At 49.1% G+C, this 19,068-nt stretch overlaps 1 protein-coding gene across 2 annotated transcripts; it reads right to left on the minus strand.

The window, feature by feature from the left end:
• Positions 1 to 8,948: 8,948 nt before the first annotated feature.
• MLEC (malectin) lies at positions 8,949 to 18,340 on the minus strand. Of its 2 annotated transcripts, XM_059040582.2 has the most exons (5): positions 17,947 to 18,340; positions 12,183 to 12,361; positions 11,295 to 11,471; positions 11,132 to 11,189; positions 8,949 to 9,782 (listed from the first exon to the last, which is right to left on the minus strand). In XM_059040582.2, the coding sequence occupies exons 1-5, from the start codon at positions 18,176 to 18,178 to the stop codon at positions 9,553 to 9,555; spliced, it is 876 nt and encodes a 291-aa protein (XP_058896565.1). In that variant the 5' UTR covers positions 18,179 to 18,340; the 3' UTR covers positions 8,949 to 9,552. The 2 variants fall into 2 exon arrangements, with proteins under 2 accessions (XP_058896565.1, XP_066870748.1); XM_067014647.1 differs by lacking the exons at positions 11,132 to 11,189; positions 11,295 to 11,471 and having other exon boundaries at positions 9,440 to 9,782; positions 17,947 to 18,270.
• Positions 18,341 to 19,068: the final 728 nt, after the last annotated feature.

The following is a 19,068-nucleotide window of genomic DNA, read 5'->3' on the forward strand; positions in this document are numbered from 1 at the left end:
GCCACCTCAAACTTGATCACTTTTTTTCTGCTCAAAAAATTTAAAATAAATACTGCCATATAAGGGAGTTGAGGCCTGTACTCTCTCTGTTCACTACCTATAAACTGTGGTTAAAAAGCAAAAGATTATGTCTTTAGGAGAATAGAAAACACACAGAAAGAAAGGAAAAATAACCTTAAATATTCCTTTTTAAGAAGTAGGAAAAATTAGGGCCATAACCTCCAATCTGCCTCTGCCTCTCCTCACCAAATCTAAGTTATGTCAAAAGGCTCTTTAAAAAAAAAAAAGGTTTCTTAAAAGTACATATACTAACTCCCTGTTGGGTGGAAAAAGAAAAATAGAGATTGACTGCATTAAATAGCAACCCCAATGGGGGTTGCTGGGCCCCCAATGGGCCAGACATGGGAAGACTGGAGTGGAAAGGCCGGCCTCCCTTTCACCGCAGCTTGGTGCTCTTCAAGTCCTTCTCCTTAAGCTGGTTATTTTCCTCACCGTAAGAGGTGTGACAGTGGCTGTTTTCCAGGGCAGTCCCAGAGTTGCCAGGCAATCTGCTTCAAATCAGGCCAGGCAGGTGGGGCCCAGAGCTGGTGCGGCCAAGGTAAGCAGGACATCAGAGGGCTTTTTTCTGCCAAGGCAGGGAAGTTCAATCCTCCTTCCTGCTGCCTCCCTAAAGGTGGCATCCACCGAATCAGCAAGTCGTGGCTGGGACCGCAGGCCTTGTGGTCTGGGAAACTGAAAGCTAGTGATTTCTGTAGTACCCAAGTCACTTCTCTCCCTGGCTGAGGGCTGTCCTTTAAAAGCATTAATTTATTATTTATATCCCACCTGTTTCCAAAAAGGATTCATGGCATATTCCAAAGTCGTACAGCACAAGACTGGTGGGTGGAAATTTACATAGCCTTGCTGAGGGCAGAACTTTCAAAATTTTAAGTGCATACACTGTTTCTCATTTTGTTTTGTTTTGTTTATGGCCGCGCTGCGCAGCATGCGGGATCTTAGTTCCCCGACTAGGGACTGAACACAAACCCGCTGCAGTGGAAGCGCAGAGTCTTAACCACTAGACTGCCAGGAAAGTCCCGTGCATATACTGTTTGATTCAGTAATTCCTTAATGGAATTCTAAAGGCACACTTGTACATGTGCAAAATAAATATATTATGTAAATACGTGTGTACATACATATACATATATATAAATACATATAAAATGAAAGATATACACCAAAGATAATACACCTGTATATCCTCCAGGGATTAAAGAGGTAGGACTAAGAAAGATGAGTTTTCACATTCTGCACCCCATATAAATTTTTTTTTTAATATTTATTTATTTATTTATTTATTTTTGGCTGTGTTGAGTCTTCGTTGCTGTGTGCAGGCTTTCTCTAGTTGCAGTGAGCAGGGGCTACTCTTCATTGTGGTGCGCGGGCTTCTCATTGTGGTGGCTTCTCTTGTTGCGGAGCACGGGCTCTAGGTGCGTGGGCTACAGTCGTTGCAGCACGCAGACTCAGTAGTTGTGGCTCATGGGCTCTAGAGCGCAGCTTAGAAGTTGTGGCGCACAGGCTTAGTTGCTCCGTGGCATGTGGGATCTTGCTGAACCAGGGCTTGAACTCACCGTGTTCCCTGCGCTGGCAGGCGGATTCTTAACCGCTGTGCCACCAGGGAAGTCCCCCGATTTTTAATATGTACTTACGCACTTTGTATCACTAAGTCTTAAAAGGTTACTTTCTTTTTAGAGAAAGAATAATAAACCTCCATGTAACCATCACCCAGCTTCTTCAGTTATCTACATTCAAAAGGTTCCTTCTTAAAAGTAGTACATCATGATGTTACGAGCACAGGCTTTGCGGTTTGACAGAGCTAAGTTCCAGTCCTCACTCTGCCACTTACCAGCTATGTGACTTTGGGCAGGTCATTTATGCCCTCTGAGCCTACGTTTTCTTATTTATAAGTCAGGCTAGTCACTGGTCTTTCCTAGGGTTGTAAAGAGGAGATGAGGGCTTCCCTGGTGGCGAGTCCTGGTCCAGGAAGATGCCACATGCCGTGGAGCAACTAAGCCCGTATGCCACAACTACTGAGCCTGCGCTCTAGAGCCCACGAGCCACAACTACTGAGACTGCGTGTCACAACTACTGAAGCCCACGCGGCTCCGCAACGAGAAGCCACCGCAACAAGAAGCCCGCACACCGCAACGAAGAGTAGCCCCTGCTCGCCACAACTACAGAAAGCCTGTGCGCAGCAATGAAGACCCAACACAGCCAAAAATAAATAAAATAAATTTTTTAAAAAGGAGATGAAAACAGCAACGAAAAGCACTCTGCTGGTGCCAGGGAGTGTTTCATGAATGGTCGCTATGACAATACATTTAAGTGGCCTCTTTCTCCAGGACCCCTCCGCTGAGAGCAGGCACCCTGGGCAGGGAGAAGCCATGGAGCTGGACTGGAAAGTGCGGTGACCGAAAAGAACAGTCAAGTCAGAGCAGAGAGAGGAAATGAGCTGGGGACCAAGGCTTGAGGAAGCAACAGATGGAGTCAAGTAGAAGCCGTAAGAAAACCCAGGAGAGGGAGTCTTAGGACAAGGCCCAAGCCAAAAAGTTAAGTGGGGTTATTTTTCACTAATATAAGTGGTTAGCAACAAACAAAACTAATACTCTTGGGCCAGAGTACCGCAGTGAGGTGCCTACCATCTCAGGTTGCTAGAGAGCAGAGGCCTGCCCACTCCACACCTCTGTGCTTCACCTCTGTTCTGCCTTGACCCCTTACCATTGCTATGGCAACAGGCTTTCCAGTAAATGTTGGAAAAACTCATCTCTCTTCCTCTGTGGGGGGTGGAGGGGCATGGGGTACTAAGTACTGAGAAAGGTCCGACACACCGGCTCCAGCCAACCGGGAGCCTGATTTCCTTAGTGAGATTAAGATCTGGACCCAAGAGTAGTTTAACCCAACCCCCCGCACTTGGCCCAAGATCTTCTGTCAGACAATTTCCCTCCCTGCAAGTCCCTAGAGCAGGGCTTCTTCAGGTCTCTTCCCCATTTGGCAGCTCATGCGAAGCTACTTGAAATAGTAACAGCCAAGTCTAAATTAGTAAAGAACTCCAGTTATGGGTGGGTTCAAGCTAAGAATGAGGCTCTGTGGGCCTCCTGGCTTATTTGGGCCCTGAGAACAGACTCCATCCACACAGGCTTCATTCTTGGAGCTGAGCACTGAATTCTGCCCTTCAAGGGATAACTGAGGGAGGTAGGCCAAGCTCTCCCTCCCATTCCCCAAACCAGCAGCCTCCATTCCTGCTTGGAGGAACACAGCACATGGCATCAGGGGGGTAGTGGAAGGCTGGAGAGAATAATGATTAAGAGCAAAAGTCCTGGTGTAAAACCTCAGTTCTGCCTTTTGCTGGCTATGTGGTCTTCGGCAAGTCACCTCACCTCTTAAAGGTGAGTACCAGCTGGTTTGTTGAAGATTAAACAGAGATAAAACATCTGTAAAAAAAAAAAAAAAAAAAACTTCTGTAAAACTGCTTGCCCTTGTGCCTGGCCCATTTCAAAGGCTCAGTAAAAGATATCTGTAATTATTATTCTTATAGCCTTAGAAAGATCATGGGCTTTGCAGACCAATAGACCAGGTTTGAATCCCGGCTTGATCATTTACTGACTAGCCTGGGGTAAATTACTAAAGTTTTTTGAGCTTCATGCTCCTCAGCTATAAAACGTGGATAAATTATAGGAAAAAAAATCCTTCCTGCTCTTTCTGCCCCTTCCCTTGTCAACACTGACAACACATCAGAAAAGGAGAAAGCAGAGAAAACCGTCCCATGGCTTAGTCTGTCCACAGGCTATCGTGGAAGCTGAGGGGAAAACGGGAGGGGAGGCAGCAGGCTCAGTGTGCCTTGGAAGTGAAAGTGTCATGGTCTGGTGGTGTTCCAGTGAAAGTGGAAACAAAACAACTGTTTATTTTTCCTTGAATGCGCTGCTGGTTGAAATAGCTGGGTAGCATTTAACAAAACTCCGTTCCCTTAACCAAACATCCTGGTGAAAAGAAAAGAAAGCTCCCAGCCTCATCACGGAAGAACCCTTAGCAGCCAAGAGAACCCCTGGGTTTCCGTCCTCCCACCCCATCACGTCACTTCTTTGCAATCAAGTTCAAACTTAGTCCCAACACAGAGTGTCACTGCAAATTGTTTATTAAAACACAAAGCAATGGACAGTGAAAAACATCCTGATTTTTTTACTTTTTGGTGGGAGTAGGGTGGGGCATGGAAGGGGTAGGGACAGATGGAGACAGCCCAGAAGGAAAGAGCTCTATCCACCCCTACAGCTTTCCCGGGCCAGCCAGGTTCGAAGCTCCTCAATCACATCTCACTGTGTCGCTGGAAATGCGTGTTGTCGCTACAGACAGAGAGTAGGTTTGGCCTCTGCAGGGAGAGGATGGGAATCTAGAGTAGGAGCTACAGGGGCTACTAAGAACTGGACACTATTGTCCAGTACTTGGTACAGAATAGAGCAGCCAGGCCCAATCTAGAGGGGTGGGGTTGGTTTCCTGACGAGCCAGGTTAGGCCAGTAGTGGTTGAAAAGGCTGCCCTGAGCTCTGAATGAGCAGCTGGTCCAAGCGTGGGAGAATTTGGTGGAAGGAAAATCCAAGGAGGGAACTAATCCAGGGTCAAATTTCTTTTCATTCCCTGGATCATGACACACCAGAGAAGACAGGAGTCAAGGATGTCTCATTCCTGGTTCTGCCATAATGCCTCTCCCTGCCAACTCTCCCCTCCCACCTGGCAACTCAGCCCTCCTTTCCCGACAGTTGTCCTTTGAAAGGACGGAAAGCGCACTTCAGATTGTTGTTGTTTTTCCTCGTACTGAAATAAAGCCCCGAGGCTCAAAATAGAGGTGAGAATGGAGTTCTGCTTTTCCTGGTGCTACGTGCTCCCCTTTCACAAGACTGCCTGGATGCGAGAGGTGCCAGGGCCCTCTGTGCCAACTCCAGCAGGCACTACTGTTTCCCAGGCTGCCAGCACAATCCTGGCTCCTTTTTTTTGTACTCCTGGGGGGTAGGGAGGGGGGAACCCGTCCCAAGAGATCCATCCTGCTCTTTTCCTGCCAACCCAGCCAGGCCCCAAATCATCTGCCCTTATCCAAATGATTTGGCAGCTTACAGCCTGCTTGCCAAAGGCAGCTGGGCAAGGACAAACCAGCGGCAGCAAGCCACCCATGTACAGGGAAGAAACTGCACTCGCTGAGAAGAGGACCCATTGGTGCCAACCTAGTCTTGTAACAAAATGAGGAAATCTAGCCCTCTTGCCCCAGGAGAGGTATAAATACAGAAAGAGTCCTAGCTCCGACTGAAAGGGAAAAATTACTCTGATCTCTCCGAAGCTTGAATGTGAAGGCTTCTTTGCAATTTTCTTAGAGCTCTTTGATCTCTAGTTACATCTTCCCATAGAAGAAAAGCAGATTCCTTCTCTGGTTTCTGAACCCATCCTGGGTGTTTCTGGTTCTGCTTCTGCACCATCACTTAGCCTCGCCCCAGGCTCCTTCCTCAGGGGCCACAGCGGAAGGAGGCCCAAAGCTTACCCTCCCTCCCCAACTTGTTTTTTTTTTAAACAGGAGCATCTATCCGTCTCTCACTCTGGAAAGCTCACCTGCTCTTCTAAGTCCTTTTGGAGAGACATGGAGGACAGTATTAATGTTGCCACTTGTTGCCATTAAGGCTCCTCAAGGCAAGAAGACACCTGAATTAGGTCAGAGCCAGCCAGCAAAGGGGAGGGGGAGGAAGGGACTGTGAGACCCACTACCCAGACCTGAATCTAGAGGGAACGCCCACCCTGGCTCAGAGCAGAAGAGGACAAGGCACTGTGCTGACCGGGTGGGTCCTTCCCCAATCCCCAGGGAGGGTCAAGAACCTGCTGATTCTCCCCCTGTGCTTCCCAAGGTGAGCCAATTTCTAGGGAAAGGAATATAAGTGCTAGGAAAGGGAAAATACTGCTGCTGTTTTCTGAAGTTCAACTGAGATTCTAGAAGCCATGGCCAGGTCTTCCCAGGAGAGGGCAGAGGCAGGATACAGAGGAAGAGAAATTCCTTAAAACAGAAGCTTCTCCAAAAAGAAAAGAAGTCAAATCACAATTCTAAAACTGGATTAAACAGTTCCCAGGCAAAGAAAGGGGGCGGTAAACTTAACTCAAACTTCACCCCATCTCTTCCCAGCCTAAGTGACCTCTACTGTGATCCTCCAATTTCAGGCCAGTATCTCTTAGGCAAACAGTGGGAACAAGAAAACAAGATCACACTCTCAAACCGACAGGTGGGCCTGCAGGCCCTGTGGTCCTCCTGCAAGTCTGACACCACTGACACAAAGAGAACCACCTTTCAAGTCACCAGAATGCAAGGTAAACACTGAGCAGCTTCTCCTCAGTAGTGGAGGCTTTTTTAGAAAAACGTATCTGGCTTAGGAGACATGGGTCCCAAAGATTGTTTCCTTGCATCATGTTCCCGTCAGCATGAGTGAAGCCCCCAAAACGTCTGATTACAGGCCAGTTGGTCCCTGACCCAAATCAGGACTACACTGCAGACTCTCAGCCCACCTCCCTCAGACATCTTTGACCAGTCCACCCGGAAACTGAACCCAAGCCACACTTCTGGCAACAAGAGTTTCACCTTGGCTGTCTGCTCTTGGCTTTGGCCAGCTGGGCTCAGGAAGATCTAAAACCCTAGGACGAGCGTGGATACAGTAGAAGAGCCCAGCCCTCTCCTTCCCCATGCCTAACGGGCGTGACTTCTCACCTCCCCAACCCCAGCCAGACTCCCATACAGTGCAGCCTCTCAGCCCCTAGCACCAGCTCAGGATACAGACGTGGGGACAAACAGTGCAAAAAGCAAAAGATGAACAACAGAGTAACTCTTGACATACACAATACAAAAATAAAAATAAAGAGTACCCCATCCCCACCCCTTTAACCCAAACTTCATGTACCTAATATCATCTTGAAAGAGCCAAAAAAAAAAAAAAAACACTTTCAAGTTCAGCATCACAAGCCAACCATAACCAGCCCTGGGCAGTTCTGTGATCTGGGTGTGCTTGGCTCCAGGGGACTCTACCCCAGCCCCCCCCCCATACTTCTTCCTGTTTCCTCACTTCCCCTTTAGTTTTTATGAGCCACAGAAAGATGTTCCTTCCTTTCAGACACAACCAAAGAGGAAAGTGCCCGTCCCTATCCCTGAGCTCAGGGGGAAAGGGTGGGCTTGGAAACAGAGGCAGAAGCAAAGCTGCTTGGCTTACAGTACCGTTAGGAAATGGCCCCAGGAGCCAGGGTTTCCTTCTGAGACTCTGAGTCACCGAAGGGAAGGGTTGAGGTGAGGAGGCGGGGAGCCCTCCTTCCTCAGAAAGACCCAGGCAAGCTAATGAACAAGGCAAAATGGAGGCAGCAAGTCCTCCCGCATCCTGTTTACTCCACTGGCAGTAACCTATGGCTTTGGAGAGCTGTGACGGAATGGGACTCGAAGCCCCTGTCAGGAGCCCAATTAATAGTCAGGATGTCCACTGCCCCAGGCAGGTGGTCCCCAGGACCAAGGCTTCAGGACATCATCCTGTAACGCAGGGAGCTTCATGAAGCACTCCAGAAGCGTTCCTCTGATTACAGCTTCAGGCCGCAGCTGTCCGGCTGCCTGACTCAGTACCCAAGTATCGAGGCCTAAGTCACAGCTGAAATAAAGGGCTACGACTCTCAAAGGACTAAATGCTGACCTGGAGTAACTCATTAAGAACCAAAACCCAGGACATGGGCCCAAGGGCTACTTACTTTGTCACATAATGAGCAGTTCAAATATATGGAGCTCTTGGAAAACATATCCAAAGAGACAAACTCAAAATTAAACGCATTCTAAAAAGATGAGCCTGGCCTGAGATTCTATGCTGCTCCAGTCCAAGCATAAGCTAATCCTGCAGCTTTCCATCCACAAAATGCCTTGTAGCTTGGCTGGGTCCTCCCTCATTGCTCCCCTAACTGGGAAAAGGATGACAGGGACCAGAAAGGAGAGGAACAGGGAAGCCTCACTTCCTGCAGAAATTTTCCCAGGGAATTCAAGACAGACACTTAGAGGCTAAGGGTGGCTTCAGAGCTGCCAGGACCATGGATGACTGGCAATCTTTCGGCCCTGTCACATCAAGAACCTGGCTGAGACTTGGACAAGGAAATGAAAGGACAAAAAGGGCACGCTATTAAGGTCAGTGAGAGGCGTCACTGGGCCGGATATAGAAAATCAGTCTAGCTCCTTGAGGCAGCTCTAGGCTTAAACCAAAACTGGTTGAACCGTGACATGGAAGGATGTGGGAATAAATGAACATCAGGTACTAGATACTCTCAACAGTGGTCAGTCACTTAGTAGGGCTCAAGTCTCCGAGGTTGCTCTTAAGTTATGCTAACATAAGCCTTTTCTGATCCAAAGACCAGAAGAGACTTTTAAGGTCAAGTGTTCTGTTGCTGCAGGCTGGAAAGCATCCCTGTCCCCTGGCAGCAAGACCCTACAAAGGGGCCAATAAAACAACTGCTGGGTCAGGTCCTCCTGGCTGCTGGCTCAGAGATCCAGGGAGGGAGGTACCAGTAAGGTGAGGTGGTGGAGGATAAGACATTCAAGCAGAGGGAACCCCAAATCCCTATGTCTCCTTCCCTTCTTGGCAATAACTTAGCAGGATGGTTGAGAGAGAGATTTCAAATGAGCCAGGTTCAGAAAAAAAGAGAGAGAGAGAGGAAATCAAGTCCCCAACAGGCACTGAAATCAAAATGATTTGTTTGTGGTAAGAAGTCAGAGGCAACTTGAGGACCTGATATAAACTAATCGTCTCGGATACCAGACAGTTCTCTAACTGGCACATGTCAGGGAGACAAGCAATGACAAAGCTCAAACACTTAAGGTGGAACCATCATTGGGCTAAAACCAGAAAGGCTTCCAAGTAAGAAGGTATCTACTTTTCTTTCTTCTTTTTAATCCCCCTTCCGTTTTCATCTTTATCATACAAATTATACACTTACACACACACACACACACACACACACACACACACACACACACACACAGAGAATCCCAGGACATCTGAAAACTAATCCGTACATAACTTCAGAACATACCCAACTCCCAGCGCTAGTCTTCTCATGTAAGAAGATGACATTTCCCTGCTGTTAATTTCTAACCTAAAAAAAGGAACCGCGTCTGCTCTGAGTTCAGAGTCCTTTCCACTGCATTTACGGACAAAGACCCTGGACCAGGTAGGATCCAGTTTACCCTATGTACCCTGGAGAGGAAAGAGACGGCTGGGGGCCACCACAAAGAGAGAACTAGGACTGGAGCAGGTCTAGGACCAGGTGGTGGATGAGGGCTGCTCTCTACTCACTCCGCCTCTTTTCATCTCCTTTAATTGTGTGTGTGTGTGTGTGTGTGTGTGTGTGTGTGTGTGTGTGTGTGTTTCGTTTGTTTGTTTTTGTTAATCACTGTAAAAAATACAGAAACCCAAACCAACATGTTTGGTTTCTTTCCCACACCCCTCCACCTGTTCAGCATGGTGATTTGTTCTCACAACCGGCAGAGGCAGAAGAGGGTTGGAATGAAGACTCCGAAGGCCACCAGGATGGGAAACATGAGGCTGCTGTTGTCCGAGGCATAGGGGTTGGGTGTGCGGGGACCCGACTGCACCCGGTTCTTATTGGTCTGTCTTTTGAGATTAGACCCTTCATCGTATTCTTCCTCCTCCTCCTCCTCTTCTTTCTTCTCCAGTCCTGGATGAGGCTGCAGCTTTGGTACATCTGACACAAGAAGAACACTTTTTAAGTAGGACCCATGGCATTTAAGTCAGGCCCTTAAGGGCAGTAAATGAGTCACAGTAAAGAGACCCTGTGACCTAAGCAGGATCCACAGGAAGGAGCAGAAACAGTTCCCAGCCTACAGAACAGCAGATTGCTGCGCAAACATTTGTCTTCTTTAGATTTAACTAAAACGTAGTAGAAGCCCTGAGCACGGAGAGGTTCACTATCTCCCCTTCCTGTCCTACTTCTTCAGAGCCCAGAAAGAACCAGACTGGACAAGGACAATGACCCAACACCCAAAGATTAACCTTTTCAAACCTCTCCTCCTCCCTCCTACAATCCCACATTCCCTTTTGATTCACACAGCAATCAAGGAAAAGCTGATCCACAGAGTTGTGGGTTCTCAGCACACACTACCCCTCTGTTCTCTGTCCCCACCTGAGGGACTCTGGCTACAAATCATTTTGGTGGCAAGACATCCTCTGGGATGTCAAAACAACAGGATGAGAGCCTCGGTGCATCCAGGATGAGGTGCCGAAAGGCACAGAGGTGGGATAGGGGAGAAAAGTCACAAAGACAGAAACTTTCTCTGCAAAAATCAGCCTGGGAAAGCTGGCAGTCAAGACCCTCAACCCTAAGAAAGAGATGTACTCTCAGGCTGGATCCCAAGGACAGGGAGATATTAATAAATGAAGTTTTGCTCAGATGCTGTACTCTCTTGGAGCACACCAAAACACTCAAGGACCCTTCCTTCTGCTTTTTTCTTCTTTCTGCCCTCAGGACACAGATGTCAAAGAAACAGAATAAGGATAAGTTTTAGGCAATTCCAAATGACTACAAGGCTCAGGGCACACCACAGGTAACATTATTAATCCCAATTTACAGTAGGGTTAAAGGATTTTGTCCAAAACCAATCCGCTGATTAATTGGCGGCAGCAAGATGTTAACACAGATCTTACTCAGAAGCTTACGGCTAGTACCATGCTACATTTCACCCCCAGCCACCGGACTCTGGGTTCCCCACAATCGGGTTTTAAGTAGCAGTGTTTTCAAAAGAGCGATCAGCTAAACCATCCCCCAAGGGCTTCCTCAATCATATCCTTCAGACCACGTCAAAAAGCAGATCAGGGGCTCCCCTGGTGGCGCAGTGGTTGAGAGTCCGCCTGCCGATACAGGGGACACGGGGTTCGTGCCCCGGTCCGGGAAGATCCCACATGCCGCAGAGCAGCTGGGCCTGTGAGCCATGGCCGCTGAGCCTGCGCGACTGGAGCCTGTGCTCCGCAATGGGAGAGGCCACAACAGTGAGAGGCCCGCATAACTAAAAAAAGCAGATCAGAAACACAACTTACCATCCACTGTCCCAGCCATGATGTAGAGTGCACAGACTTTGGGATTGTCATAGTATCCCTAGGAAATGGGAAACAGCGGTCAACTCCACACAGCAGCAAACATCCCCCTGCACCCATTCTTTTGAGCTCGCCCTCAGCTGTGAGGGCAGAGCAAGAGCGTTACCTTGACAAACTCTATGTAGAGTTTCCCTGTGAAAGTGGACACCTCCCCCTGGACACTCAGCTTCCCCTTTCTGATGCTCATCGGGATGATTTCATCATGAGCTGTGCTGTGCCCCACGCGATCAAAGATATCCAAGTCCTTCACCACAACATGGCCATTCAATCGCACATCAAATACCTGCCAGGATGAGAAAAGGAGACAATGTCAAAACCACCCGCTTCACACCCCTTCCCCAGCTGGACATCAGGTACCTGCCTGGGCTTCAAGTTCAAAAGTAATTCAAGGAATGACAGGACTGAATACACTCCACGGTGGCTAGAGTCCTTTACCTGAGCCAAATCAAAGCCATGTTCCTTCACTGTCAAGGTCGCACACTGGCCGTAGGGAACAAAGAATACAAACAAAAAGCTCAACATGGAAAGAAGGAAATTCAGAGGAAGGGACAGGAAAAGAATAGAGCTAAAAACAAGAAGGTGCTGACAACCAAGAAGGGAGAGGCTATAACCAGGAGGGCCTTAAGAGGATTAGTTAGTGGCCAAGAACTAGGATTCTGGCGTAGCCTTCTGTCACCAAACCCAAGGCAAGTTCAGTCATGTAGTAATGGGACACAGCTGGGCAAAAGGAATCCAGCTTTGGGAGTTCCCTGGTGGCTTAGTGGTTAAGATTCTGGGCTTTCACTGCCATGGCCCGGGTTTGATCCCCGGTCGCAGAACTGAGATCCCGCAGGCCGCGTGGTATGGCCTTTAAAAAAAAAAAAAAAAAAAAATCCAGCTCATCCGTTCCTCCCTTCTGGGAACGTGTCTCACACTCTCTGGCTCTTAGCAGAGGGCTATCCGAAAGTGGTCAAGCTAGTCCCACTAGTCAAGCAGGGGCCTGACCAGGCCTCACCTTTTGCTGGGACTGTGCAAAGTAGACCTCAGCAAATTTCAACACCAGTACGTAGTCCCCCTCCTCCTTGATGGGCACTTCGTAGCCAAAGGTCTCCTCATTGTACCGCTCTGTTTGATACAGGATCTGATCTTCGGGGTTGGAACGCAGGATTGGCAGTTTCATGCCATAGTCAGAGGCTGGACACAAAAGACAAAGAGAAACCATGTCAGAGGCAAAACACAAAAGAAGAGTGGAGACCCCAGAACCACCAGAGGCATTTCCAGAGCAATGCTAATAACCCTCCCAGTGGAAGGGGCCACCCCCATTGCACCTGGCTCTCAAGAGACCAGCCACAAAGGCGAGAATCAGATACCTGTTACCGAGGAAGGGTAAAATGAAAGAAACCAAGCACTAATCACTGCAAGAAGCTCCCATAACCCTCAAAGCGGAACTTGAAAATGACTTTTCCCCAACTATATCCAGAGTGCTGGGAAGGGAACAAGTGTAACTCATTACTAGAACAAAGCACTACGCTGCAAGCTGCTGGGCTCCCTGGTGAGGGAGAGCTTCAGAGAAACCTCATAAAACCAGGGGGATGGCCAGGAGCACCGCAAGACAAGTAAGTTCAAAGAATTTTTTTTTTTTTTTTCTCTCATTCAGAAAAGCTCAGTCTAAATAAAAGACAGGATATCTGTTAGGAAAGTCATTCTTCATTGACTTTACTACAGATAAGATACCAGCTTTAGCTGCTTTTTATAATTATTTCATTCAAAAAGTTCCAAGGCTGGTCAAAAGAAATACATTCATTAAAAAAAGGATGTGATGCTCTCTAATTTCCTTTGGGTCCAAACACTTTACTTCCCACAGACTCATAGAACTCAACCTCACACAGGCTCTTGAACTTTCCCCCAGACAAACCGAAAGGAAAAAAAGCTCCTACTATATCCCCAACACCTGACACAGGCCCTGGCGCATTATGTAAGCACTCAATATGATTCGCTGAAGGAACAAAGGGCAACAAAGGAGGTGCCTGCAGAGCAGTCAAGCCATGCACTCCTCTCCACAGGGCCAGAGCCACCCGAGCAGGTAAAGAAAATGTGCCACGGTCCTATTGGCACCTCTGGCCTAAGATGCCCAGGTCCACAGGGAGCCACCTTTCCCATTTCAGACAGATAAGGAATAAGGTGGAGTAATAGTAAAAAGTTCTTACTTGGGTGGGTATCAGAAGAGCCAAAAACCTCTGTTGCCCTCAGCCTGCCCCCAATCTTAGTAGGAGATGGCCCTGTATGTGTTTTTCTTTCCCCCACATTACAAACTATACCCAGGTCTTTCCTCAAATGTAAGATTCCACCCTCCGGCCCCAGAGATGACTAGCTATGCTTTCCAGGGCTCCATCAATCTATTGATACTTTCCAAACCACAGACTTAGCAGTGATTTCAGTACATGGGCCTAGTCTCTCCTCCACCTTGGAAGAGAAGTCTTGGAATTAAGATTTTAAGACCATCTTCCAATCTCACACGGTGACTCTGAAGACATCTGGCACCTAGATCCTTTGGATGACTTTTGAGAGCTCATCCGGGGAGCTTTATCTTCTGAAACTCCAAGGGAGAGGATCTTTTATCTCTAAGGTAGGTAAAAGAGTAACTAAAAGATGCAATGGCTAAGGTTAAGCCCTCAGAAAAATAAACAGAAGTGTTAACAGTTCCTGTAAGTGAATGGCAGCCTGGAGATCAGATGGAACGACGTACAATGAACAGGAAACTCATTGCACTTTTGTCTCCAGACATTTTTTTTCTTCCTATTTCTCCTCAAGAAATCAAAGAAGGGGGGGCGGGGGCTTAGTAGCACTGCAAAGGATGTACTGCCAACTGCCTCAGCTCTGTCCCAGGCTCAGACCACAAACCTGTAAAGATTAAAAGATTGCCAGTCCTCTTCCAACTGAGTTCTAAGAATCTCCCTCTTCCCCAAGGACCGTGATCCTTACAAATTTGGAACGGTCACTAGATTTGCTTTTCAGAGACACAGAAAAGGTTGTGCATGTGTAGAGAGTCATTTTTCCCCCCTTCCAGTATGGAAAAAGTGAGAAACTGACGGTAAGGTAATCTGTGGCACTCTCAGTCCCACGGCTATGAAAACTCAGCCATGTGAGCGAAAAACTACTTAACAATCTTGGAATTACCATTAAATATTTTCCCAGGTGGTTTTCCCACGAGATTTGCCACAGGCAAAGTTTTGCCCAAGTTCCAAAAGAGACAATAGCAAAAAGGACTTTTTCTCGCCCCCCCCCCCAGCCTTTATGCATTCACAGCTAAGTTTCTCTGAAATACAGTGTACACACGCAGCACACCACTGCAGCTGACACGACGTGGTTCAGATAGTTAACCAAAGAAGGAAGGGGACCAAAGGGCCAATACTATGTCCGCAGCTTTTTAGCTCTAGACAATGGAGTCACCAGGCTACCTGAAAAATTCAGCCCAGGTTTGAAGGTAAGATGGGCCTGGATTTGAATCCTGGCTCTGCCACCTACTATGTGATGTGGAACAAGTTGTCTTCTCTAGGTGTTTCCTCACCTGGAAAATGGGGTATCACCTACCTAAATTCTCTACCAGTGAACTGCTGCTAGGAGGGCCTGCAAACAAAGCCTGCCCCTTACATGGCAGTATAGGAAAGAGAATTCTAAGCAAATCCCTTGGCCTTAAGCAAATCAGAGGTAGCAGTGCCTCTCTCTCACACTATCTTTTCAAGCTCTTATCTCCCCAAAGCCAAATCCTTCCCCAGCCAAAAGGAAAGGGTCTTCGTTAGGTCTACAAAATTAGTCACCTAATGGGCTCAGGCCCCTGGCCAGCGTTTTTCCCCTCCAGAGCCACAATCTGCTCCACTTTTAATTCCATGTAAAAGGTCACTGAGCAAAGAAAAAGATGGAGACACTTTAACCTACTCTGGACAGGAGAACTTGCAGACTTGTGTCACTGATTTCAAAAGCATGACAAGTTTTATGAAGAAGGAAAACAAGGCTCAGAGAGGGAAAGCGAATACTTCAAGGTCATACAAATGACTAGCGGGCATCCTTCTATGAAGAGGAAATATCTCCTAAAACCAAGCCAAGTTCAATGCCATCAAGCCATATAACCAGGTCTTTTCCACCAGAGTCAAGAGGAACCCAGAAAGAGCAAGTGAAAAAGAACCTGGAATGCAGAGCACGCCAAAATCCCACACAGAGCACTTCTGAATCACTCTCGGTAGTGGTACCTCCATCTGCTGAAGCACACACGTTGAAAAAAGCCTTTCCCAGGCTGTCAGCATCTTCTATGAGCACTAGCTATCCTCAAGGCAGAAATAATTCAATAAACATTATGAAGCGCCTTTGAAAGCAAAAGCCACTAGGTGCCCTGGGCCACTCACAGTTACGAGAACGCTGAACTACAAAGACGCTATAGAGAAACAGCAAGTTCAAAAGCAGGCCAAACTCTTATCTGGATTAACTTGGCAACAAATACCTGAATCCATTCAACATAAAAATGGACTTTCCTCGCGTGCTGGAAACAATATCACAGGCATGTGGGAAAGAAAGACGTACAGCTCCTACCACAATTAGTATAAATAGCTGCAGGAGGCAAGGGTCTCCAAATACCTGGCAACCCCTACCCAAACAGTGCCAGAGAAGGGCAGGCCGAGGGAACTGCTGCACCACCCCTGATGGTGCTGACTCCTTCGCACAGAAAGAAACTAGAGAGCTGCCTTTTGAGAGAGGAAGATAAATCACTTCTCAGCCCCAGACCTAAAGCCAGCAAAATGCTCCTCTCAGGAGCCCTCCCAGTGCAATGTTGCAACTGGCTGGTCCAAGCTACAAGAGCCTACAAGCCCACAACCGCCCTCTACTCTCCATCCACGCCTTAATACTGCTACAATTCATACCCAAATGGACCGCCAGAGTGGAGCAGGGAACCTCCATTTATGGAGTGGCAGGGTCTGAGACAGGACTCCAGAACACATGAGCTTTGGTAATTTGGTAAGTCGCATACTTTTACCTGCTACAATAAACTCTTCCAAAGGAACTGCCACCATGAGCCAATAATAATAACCCAAGGACAGAGAGCCTAGCTGACTGCTGACCAGACCAAAAAAAAAAAAGAACCAAACCCACCGGCACCAGCAAATTAAAACCAGGATTTCTGAATAAGGGGAGTAGCTGGGGACTAAACCTGTGTGGTCTTAGCTCCCTCCTCTGCACAACGGACCAAAGAGGATAATGTAACCTATGTAAAGCCTGGTATCTGTTAAGTGAAAGGAACCATCTGCACACTGTCTCACCAAGGCTATCTCTAGAGGCAAAGTCCACAAACGGTCTCCTTCCTCCCTGCCCACACCCATGAAGAAAGAGGAAGGGTCCAGGATGGAGATAGCAATGACCTCCTGCTATTAAGTCTGGCTTTGGCTGCTGTTACAAGCTGCTAGAGACCAGGGCCCTGACTCAGCTGAACCCAGGCTACTGAGACCTACATGCCAGGGCTAAATAAATTCCAGAGCTAAACTGAAGACAAACATAGTGCTTCAGAAAACAGCTCTGTGTCCTAACACCCTGACATGTATGGAAGCAATAAACTCCCCAATATAACAAACTACAGGACACTGCAATTAACTTGGTTGGAAGAACTAAGTTAAGCCCTTTTAGGAAAGGCAAGAGCCAAATCTGGCATCGTGGAAAAAAGAGTGAGAAAGTCTGTCTCCTACTTTTCTGGAGATGGCATATTGCCAATCTGGCAGCCTCTGAACCCAGCATACGGCATAAATCTCCTTCCAACACATGAAGCGAGGAACTTCCTTCTTAATCCTGTTTTCCAATCCTACTAACAGAAGAAACAGAGTCTAGAGCAGATTTTCCCAAAGACTGGTCTGCAGATGTCCTACATCAGAAGCCCTGGGTGCAGAAACCTGGGTTTAATCTACAGGTCTGGAATTTGTATTTTTAACCAGCTCCCGTGGCAGTTCTTACACTAACTTTGAGAATTGTGCAGCTCTGTCAAAACTACTGTTGTTCAATCAATTAAGTCAAAATCATTTTTCCCATAAGCTGGAATCACACCTCTCAGGACCACTTAGGGTAGGTTCTCCACACTCGCAGACGAAATATTCAGACCTTACGCTGGCTGACCCAGCTGACACACCACCAGCCCCCCGTGCAGTATGGTTTCGACATAGCCGCCCTCTGGGAAGGGCCTGCAGCTTCTACTTTTATGCACACACATGCCCCGCTCCAAAGGGGGTTGGGGGAGGAGGCTACAATCAAACTTTCCTGGCCCATCCTCTTCTAAGATTCCTTTCCATTCTGGCTAAGAATCAAGCCCCACTGCTGCAGAGAGGGTGAAGAAAGCGGCCCATTTCTGGGTCAGCAGGAATATACCAGAAACTGACTTGAAAGGCGAGCAGAACCTCCGGGTCAGGGACAGCGATAACTGAAAAACCCGTGAGACCTAAAGGTGGCAATAGGCCGCCCTCGTCTTTACTTTCCTAGCTTGGGTGGAGGTGAGGGGTTAAGAAAATGCAGGATGCGAGGTCCAAATATCACTTCTCGCCAACTCTCTGCCTCGACGGCTCCAGGTAGCTTCGAGCCAGTGCCAGGCTCTGGGCTCTGATCGGGTTCCCGAGGAAACCGCAGAGAGAAAATTCGCTCCAGAGACGTGGCCCCAGGGTCGAGGAAGGTGCTCGGGGCCCGCAGCCCTCGGCGCGCTGCGCCGGGCACGGCAGGCCCGGGATTCGGCGGCTCAGCCGAGGGGCTCTCACCTCGGCCCACCCGGCCTTCCAAAGGGTCCTTGCGAAAGTGGATGCCGTGCACGTCCACATGCGCCTCTCCGCCGGCGTTGACGGCCCAAATCACGCTCTCGGGCAGGCCGGCCCCAACCGAGCCCACCACGCCGAGCGCCGGTCCCCGGAGCGCCGGCGGCAGCAGCAGCGGCAGCAGCAGCAGTCGCAGGAGCGCCACGGCGGCTCCCTCAACCGCCCGGGCGCCCAGCATGGCGGCCTCCACAGCGGGGGGCAGCCTCCGCCGAGCCTTGTCCTCAGCCCCGCCAGGCCGCCCCGGACTCAGAAAAACAGCGCCACGGGCCGCTGTGCCTCAGCCGCCGGAGACATGCCGCTCTCAGGCCTACTTCTCAGCCACGGGTGCCACCTCCCACCTCAGGAACAACCTACCCCACCTCCCAGCCCCGGCCACGACCCTGCAGCCAATCAGCACCCGGCCCTCATTAACTACCCACCACCCCGCCGGGAGACGCCCGCCCATTGGCTGCCAGGCGCGGGAAAAGGCGTGGCTACTCCCAGGCGCCGGCCCAACCATCAGGCACGAGAGGGAGCGCGCGCAGAGTTGGGTTGAAGCGGCGGTTCAATGCGGAAGTGGCGGGGTGCAGCGCCCAGGCAGCCCCGGAGTCCCGCAGCTGAATAGGAAAGGGGGCCTAGCGGGGAAGGTTTAGAATAGGGCGCACTGACACGTCGCCAGTACTTCCGGTGTTCCAAGTTTTGGGGGACCGAGTAGGCTCGCGAGGGGGCGCTGCCGACTTTCCCGCCCCCTTTCTTTCTCAGGGAGAAGCATGAGCATACGCTCTAGTAGGAGAAGCAATGATCACTCTTCCGACCTGAGACTCGACCTTTTTCCCCGCGTGAGAAGAGAACCCATCCTCCTCTAGAAAGTCCCCAGTCACAGGTTTTCAGGGCAAGGGTCTCACGAAGACAAGATCCCTCCCCCACCCCTTAGCGGGCTCGGGGCTGGTGGTAGCGTCCAGACGGCCGCCCAATCAGAAGGCTCCAACGCAGCGGAAACGCGTGGCTTGTGGGGAGGGGCTCCAGGCTACCCGTATCTCCATGGCTACAGCCTTCGGCGGGCCCCAGCTATGGAGGGGCGGGGCTGGG

Source organism: Kogia breviceps, chromosome 15 (assembly GCF_026419965.1).
Source record: "Kogia breviceps isolate mKogBre1 chromosome 15, mKogBre1 haplotype 1, whole genome shotgun sequence".
NCBI classification, from domain to species: Eukaryota; Metazoa; Chordata; class Mammalia; order Artiodactyla; family Physeteridae; genus Kogia; species Kogia breviceps.